Source organism: Apaloderma vittatum, unplaced genomic scaffold (genome assembly GCF_000703405.1).
Source record: "Apaloderma vittatum isolate BGI_N311 unplaced genomic scaffold, ASM70340v1 scaffold16708, whole genome shotgun sequence".
Lineage (NCBI taxonomy): Eukaryota > Metazoa > Chordata > Aves > Trogoniformes > Trogonidae > Apaloderma > Apaloderma vittatum.
In genome coordinates, this window is record NW_009732643.1 from 26,840 (window position 1) to 34,529 (window position 7,690).

Here is a 7,690-nt window from a genome sequence, read left to right on the forward strand (position 1 = left end):
TGAACATCTGTATGCCTTCCCCCGTGGTAGATCAAAGCCTTACCTTACACACGGCTTTTAATTTCCACCAGTGAATCCTTTTCCTTTTCCTGAACTCTCATGGGTGGCAGGACGGTGCTGCTGGCCACCTCACTGACCTAGGGACAGGGTGTCAGCCAGAGGAGATGGGGGCATCGGCTGGGCACTGGCAAAGCGTCTTCCTGGAACAATGGGGAAGCGGTGGCGGGATGTGGAGCCCCAGGCGCTTTCCCCCGCAGGGCACTTGCTCCAGAGATCCCAGGACTAAAACAGACCACCTGTGAGTTGGGCAGTGGTCTCCTGCGAAAGCTGTCGTGGTCCACGTTGCCGATAACGGGCAGCGCCAGGAGCACCAGCCTGCTCCTGCCTTGCCCTTGTCCCTGTGCTGGGGGTAAGAAGCAGCTTTGCTGGTGCTTTGTGCCTCGTGCCGGTCGCGCTCCGGACTGTGTTTCATTTTCAAGAGGTAAAATCCTCTCATTGCAGCGTTGCGTTGTGGTGAAATGCTTCCAAACATTGTTGGTTTGTTGTTTGTTGTGGTTTTTTTTTTTTAAATTATACAAGAAAGTGCCCTAAAGTTAGTCCTGAGCTTACTTCAGGAAACTGTTTGCAACAAATAGGCAAAATGTTTACTTATAAACCATGCATGTACGGGCAGTATGCCTGCTGGAGAGTTGACGACTAGATCTTGTGATTTGATCACTCAGTTAAAAATTATTTTGCCATTAACTCTTCTGCCTATAAAAGTAAAAATATATTTTATAAGTCTGTGTTGTGTTTAATTTACATGTCCTTTCATGGCTGGGCCAAGTTCTTTAAGGGCATTTATTCTGCTTCATATAAATAATTGATCAGCCAAGTTAATTTACTTCTGCCTGGCTTGGTCAACCTTAATTAACTGCCCTGAAATAAAGACTGAACTTTTTGTTAGCTTAAAATCTTTCACAAATGTGACGAAGAAGGGATGTATTATGACAGCGTTTTTGCTCTAGCACTCATCCCAGGGGACAGAAATGTTGAGTGATCTTTATGTGCATATATGTATTTGTAAACAGCTCCAAGTAATAGTAGCAGAAATAAAATTGTCAGCCTTGGAAGTGACTGAAACACGCAGGCTGTGTTCTGAGTCTGTCGTCTGGATTGAGTCTGGAAGCATATTAAAAGAGATTTTAAGGCCCAGAAGACCCCAAGGATAGTTTTTTAAAGGTGATGAGATGCTTAAAGATGTAGATCGGTGCTTATTCAGGAATCTTAAAAACGTCTCGCCAGATGCCTCCCTGTATGGCCAGGCATCTCAATACATCTGAATATCAGTCCCTTAGTCTTTCAGACTTGCAGTGGGTCCTTATTCTGACGAGTGCTTCAGTCAGTAAATCCTCCCTCATGCTGACATTAAACAATGCTGCTTCGTCTTCAGAAACTGTACTAGTAGAAGAATTGCAGAAATTGCACACTTCAGCGCCCACCTCCTGCCTACTAATCTCCATGCTTAACCTTGCTCATCTAAATAGTCCAGTGGAGCTGAGAGACGTGTATCTGCAGCATCTGGTCTCTGCGATGTTCCAGACTTTTTCGTTCTTTTTTTTTTTTTTACAAAAAAAATGCATTAGCATAGAACATTTTTGAAATAAGCACTCCTTCGAGTTCTGGCTTTTTAGTTCAAAACACTGACACTGGAGTCCTCAGAAAGTTCATTTTGATTCAGCCGAAGTTCACATCCGACCTACAGTTTTTCAATTTTGACCGGGCCCTTAAGGCATTAGCTGTCCCCTGCTTCACTCCAAGTCATCTGGAAGATGATCAGCTGTTGTCCTCCTGTTGAGGACACTCCACTGAAATTTTACTCCATTACCTTGAATGTAACATTCACCACAGAGATGGGCCAAACTGTGTGATTTTGGTTTTGTATTTGACTGTGCATTGAAGCTAGAAAAGGTTCTATGCAGGTTAGAATGGGAATTTTGAGAAATTCATCGCCACTGTGAGATTTTTAAACCGGGCTGACATTAAGTCATACAAGAAGAGTTCTTTTATTACGTGCTCGTTGGTTTTAGAATAAAATTTCACTAGTTGTTGTTCATACTGCAGCTTAACTTTGGTCCCTTTGTATTGGTAAAACATCTTGTGTCTCCTTTAATAATCTCAAGGGTCGTTCTGTATCCCTCCTAACATGAAATATCATAACATTTTCGTTTAAGAAAAAAAAAGTAAAGAAACTTACGCTGATAAGAACCTACCTATTTTAAGCTATAAAAATGCATCTTCCTTTGCAGAATTGAAACGAGAGTCATTCTGCTTTACAGAACATGTGTGATGGACGTGCTTCTTTTGCCATTAGATTCCTTAAGTCAGAACGTTGTCTCTTGCACATCACGGAAGCTTTTGTGGAGTACTATATCTCCTATAATAAATCAATATCCATAAGAGCTTCTTCAGCACTATTTTGGTTACTTGGAGTTGTAATCCGACCAGAATCAGAGTTTGTGGTAGAAGACCTGAAACTTCAGTTCAGTTCCTCCAGAACCTGACCATGTTGCATGAAGTCTACCTTGTTTGCTTTTTTCTTTCACAGTTTTGAACGACAGATTTCACTAATAGGCTTCCTTGAGGCCGGCTCCTCTGTGCTGAGGAGAGGCAATTACCGCAGCCATCCTCAGTGTACCATCACCTCGGCTCATTTAGGTGTGCTCCAAAAGACAAATAATAATCATTCTTGCAGAAAGCTTTCGCAGGTTGATTTTCATGACATGACGCTTAATGATCAAACCAAACCGTGATTATTTATGTCGACTCACATTTGACTACAGTGAAGAAACAAAACAGTTTTATCCTTTCCCCCTTGAAAATCCTGTTTTCTGTTGGAGGTATTTTAGCAAAGGGAATTTGTTTTATATCGGCGCCCAGTTGAAGTTATATTGAAGTTGACTGCCTGCGAATGGGTGATTTTGAACCAAAGTTTGCCCAAAGGTGTTTACTTTGGCTTTTAAAGTAAGTCTTTGAAAGTCCAAATATTGCAGTTTTTAGTCTGTTGATGTTCTCTTTGCAACTTTGCAATTTCCAGCCCCATTTCTGTGATAGCTGCTGCTGGTTCTCCTGGGTATGATACGTAGGGTGGGCACAGACAGCAGAGGGGCCGGGGCCAACCCTGTGCAGCACAGGTGGTAACTGGCTGGGCTGCTTTGAAAGGTAAACTATAACATGAATTCTGTCATGGAAAAGGTTCTCAAGATCTACGATCTTTTTGTGACCAAATTCGATAAGTAATCCGTCTTTTTCTCAGTCCGATAGGTTGGAAAAACTGTAGCCGTTTCCACTGTTTTTTCTTTCCAGGAGCGTTTCGCAATCCTAGAGACAATAAATAATTCCTTGACGAGTTTGGCTGTGAATTATTTTCTGTGTCCTGGAGATATTTTGCTCAGAAGGGCAAGCCAACAAATCGTGGTGAGGCAGTGATAGATGTGCTCCTCAGTGGTGCACATTCTTCTTCGTCTGTCGGAGGCATCTCAGAGCTTTGTTTGGTTCTTTCTCTGACCCTCCTTTACCTGTAGTTTATCCAGGTTCTTGCTCCCAGTCAATTTGTTGCGTTGGAGAACGAAATGTGCTTCTCTACTGTTTCGGCACGTTGTGTTTGGCATTTCTTTCTGCCGTGGTGTCTGCTGGAGGTACCTTCCACCAGCCCGGTGGTGTATCCTTCCTCCGTTGGATGTGGTGTGCGTGGCGGTGACGTGCCACCCACCCTTTGCCATCGTATGTCACAGCAGTCGCAGACGTGAGTCACTGGGTTTCACCTGCTAACCCAATCTTGCATGGTGGTCATCCTTGTCCACATCTCCTGCGGTTATTTATTGTAACGCTGCATTCTCTCTGGTTGATGCTTGACCCCAAATTTGGATGGAAACAGAAAACAGTTTTGTCAGTTTGTTCTTTTTGATTTATCTCTGGTTAAGAGCTGTGTCCTTTTAGTGAAGTGATATGGAAGAACTGCGTGCTACACCTTTGAGCTTCCTGGAGAATCTCACTTGTGTCTCTTCTTCCAAAGCAGCCTGTGCCATGCAGCCGCTGCCCGCTGTGTGATCCAGCCTTGCTTGTTAGATGTAAGCGCTTAGGTAGACCTTAGACTTGTGGGCTTTCCTTGTGGTGCCGAAAATGAAAACCATGCCATGCTCGGTCTGTGTCAGAGCAGGATCGTGCTAAAACCCCAAAGCATTTGCCGGTGGTGTTGGGAAAGCTGTAGGTTTGTTTTGATCTCTGGAGCTTTTACAAGGGAGTCGACAGAAGCTTTAAAATGAGCCCCCAAGCCCTTTTGTCCCCTTGTGTAATTTGAAGATTTCACAAAACAGGTTGAAAGAAGTTTCCATAGACCAGCTGAGATTTGTTTAAATGTAATCAGAACATTTGAATCTATCCTAGCACCGTCCGTGTGCTCGGGCGGCCGTCACCATGAATAGATCCTGTCACGGTTGGAGCGGGCTCCAGCTAGTGAGTGGCTCACCTGCCTCGGCCATGAATCGGCAACGGTGCCAATGCCGGCCAGTGGTAGTGACAAAACCCTCCTTAGTCAGCCGCTTCTCAGTCATGACGTTTTGATTGTCAGCGGTATGGATCGTCACGAGGAATGTCTGAAGCTACCAAATCAGAGAGGTCTGGTATTGGTACGTGGGGCTGGAGACATTCTTCTGGGCGCGGGGTCTGGTGCCCAGTGTCACCCAGGGCCAGCAGACACCTGGGCAGCCGATACTGGACAAAGGAGTTGGTGCCAAATTACGCACGTGTGGAGGTCCTGGGGAAAGGATTTCCCCTTGGTATTCTTCTGACACAGTGAATTGCTTGCTCTTGTCCTTCCTGATTGGTGTTTTCCCTTGTATGCTGGAAGGGACGGGAATTTTCCTTCTTCCTTTTGATTCAGGGTAGTCGCTGATTTTAAACAGGTTCTTCCTTAAATGAAAAGCATCTTGCTTCCAGGGTGAACTACCCTGCACAGAAGTGTTGGGCTTATGTTGGTGGGGAGTAGGCAGCTTGGCTTACTGTAGCCTGTCTTCCCGGGGGTAAGGGTGAGAGGAGGAGCATGAAGGGAGAAAGGGATGTGCTCGCAGAAGCAGAGCAGGTTGTTAACATTTAAATCCTGGAACTTGGGGCCTTGCAGGTGGAAAAACCTATAAAATGACTCTTGAAAAGGTCTCATGCGGTTTGGAGCTGAAAACTGACGTGAGCTTTATCTGGGAGGGTTTTGTGTGACCAGTTGGTTCCCAAAGACACATGTGAATCCCAGGAGCTCTAGGGTGAGCAAGCTGACGCTCGTCCTCCCCCTCATCCTCGTCCTGGTTGTGAGTCCCATGTCCTGCACCCAGGGACACGCATCCCCCATGAGTGAAGAGCTGTGCGAGCTGGCCACGAGTAGCCGTGGTACCAAGATTTGTGGCCAAATAACACCGCAGGCTCTTCACCGGGATGCCATAGCACATCTGAAGTCAGACCAGATCCATAGGCAAGGAATCTGCCAAAAAGACCGGTTCTCTGAGCAGCTGGAGCAGTTTGCCCCAAATGAGAAATGATGGTGTCCAGCACATCCCAGACTCAGCCTAAATTGATTCTGAGTAATAAAAGGTGCTAATTTGGCAATATCACGTTGTTAAGGGAAGCTGAAGAAGTGAATGCTCCGCTTCACCTGCCTGCCACTACGTGTGGATATTAGGTTTCTGATATTGTCCATCATATGTTGCAAAGAGGGACTCATCTGTTTCAAAGGAAAGCATCCAGATGTAACTAGAGAAATTTAATTATGGATTCTGTGTGTTCGTTCAAAAATATTTTTTTTCTCTAAGGGAAAAAAGATGTTGAGCAAATAAGACTATATTTAGAACAGAACTAACTTACTAAAATTATAGCTGTACCAACAGATAAATAAACATAAACTAGTAGCATGAGCCATTAATGAAAGATAAATCGTATGAAGAGAAATGACAAATGTTTACAGTTTTGGCAGGATTTAAAACAGGGCATGTCTCCTTATATACAGCAACTGTTTTAACAGCTGCTTTTTTTTTTTTTTTCTTTCCCCTCCCCTAAATTATTTCAGGTTTTTGAGTCATGATGCAAGAATCTGGGACTGAGACAAAAAGTAACGGTTCAGCCATTCAGAATGGAGCGAGCGGTGGCAACCACTTACTAGAGTGCAGCCTGCGGGAAGTGCGATCAAACGGCGAGACACCTTCTGTTGAAATTGGGGCTGCAGATTTAGCGCATCTTCAGCAACAGCAGGTACTGTAAGACGTATTACAAGTTTCCTACTTACAGCAAAAGCATGAAGCATTTAAACCCCCCCACCCCCACCCCTTTGTATTTGCCAGCCAGAGGATGCTTTTAGGACTTGTTTTTGGCATTTTGTACATTTTTGTCCGTAGGGCATCGCGGTTGTTAATGTAAAGGGAAATGCTGGACTTTTCTTCCATGGTTCCTTTTCAATCATTCCCTGGAAATACCCAAAGATCAGGGTTTTTTTCCGTTGCCTGAATGTGTTGAGTCTGGTGGCAGGGATTGGGTGAACTGCTGTATACAAATAACTGGTTTCCAAAATACGTTACTGGGTGGAAAACTAACATTACGTTTTGTTTTTGCAACAAATTTTAATACAGCCTAGCAACCTCTATCAACAGAATGTTTTCTATTAGTGAGAAAGGCTGCGGAGGTATCTGCTGCCACAAAACGTCAGAATAAATAAATAAATACATTCCTCGTCAGCACTCCTCGATTCAGAAGAGTCAGAACCAAATTGTGCGTTTTGCCTTTGTATTTTAATTAGTATATTTTCTGGGAAGTGACCGAGCTCACTGGTGTGAATTATCCGCGCGATGCGTTTTGTCTTTTTCTTTTCCCTGATAAAATTTTGAAACTCTCTGAGGAAATTTTACACCAAAGTAGTGGGGCATGTATCATTAACGTGTTTGGGAACAAAGGCTGCAGCAGTGCCACGGTGAATACACTTTACACCTAACCTGCACTTTCTCTAATGCAATAAGCATTCTTAAAACCTTTTAAATAAGCGATTGGCAGCTGGTTAAGACTCCCCTAAGTGTACGGTGATCTTTTTAGCAGGTTGTTGTGGAGAACTAAAAACCTGCCTTCGGAAACAAAGTGAACTGAAGCCTTGCGGAGGAGCAGGGGACCCCGTTTGCCAACCTAAGACAGAAAGCTGCCATAATTAAACAAGTCAGAAAAATGGATGATGCTAAATGCGTAGACTTTGGTTGTTTCAATCATTTTCATCCTACAGGTTTTTGCTTGAAGTGAGAATACCATCAGTGAGAAAATCACAGCCATGCTGAATTCATTACTGCAGTAGTCACACAAAACCACGGATAAAATTTCAATAACTGCAGGCCACAGTTGAGTAAACAGTTGCACTGAAACTTAATTCCTGTTGACTTTTCCCTCATTCTTCGCCAGGGGCACATTCTGATTCGTAGTGCAAAGACAACAGGGGTTACAGCTTTGATTAATATAGGACAGTAGGACTGGAACAGTAAAATATGTTCAACGCAAAGGTCTCGTCTTAAAAAGGCTTCATATCAAAACGAGTTAATTACTCTGCGTTTTCCATAGGAGCGCCATGGAATTTTCCAAATGCTGCTTTGTGCAGGGAGTGGCAGGGGGGGGGGGCGGGCCGACCCGCGGCCAG

General features: G+C 44.1%; 1 protein-coding gene across 1 annotated transcript in view; it reads left to right on the top strand.

Moving 5' to 3' along the window:
• Positions 1 to 6,102: 6,102 nt before the first annotated feature.
• LOC104278588 (forkhead box protein P1-like) overlaps positions 6,103 to 7,690 on the top strand; it is an 8,941-nt gene continuing 7,353 nt past the window's right edge. The window contains exon 1 of the mRNA XM_009875608.1: positions 6,103 to 6,269. Within this exon, the coding sequence (XP_009873910.1) occupies positions 6,103 to 6,269 (167 nt within the window). The remainder of the gene's footprint in view (positions 6,270 to 7,690) is intronic.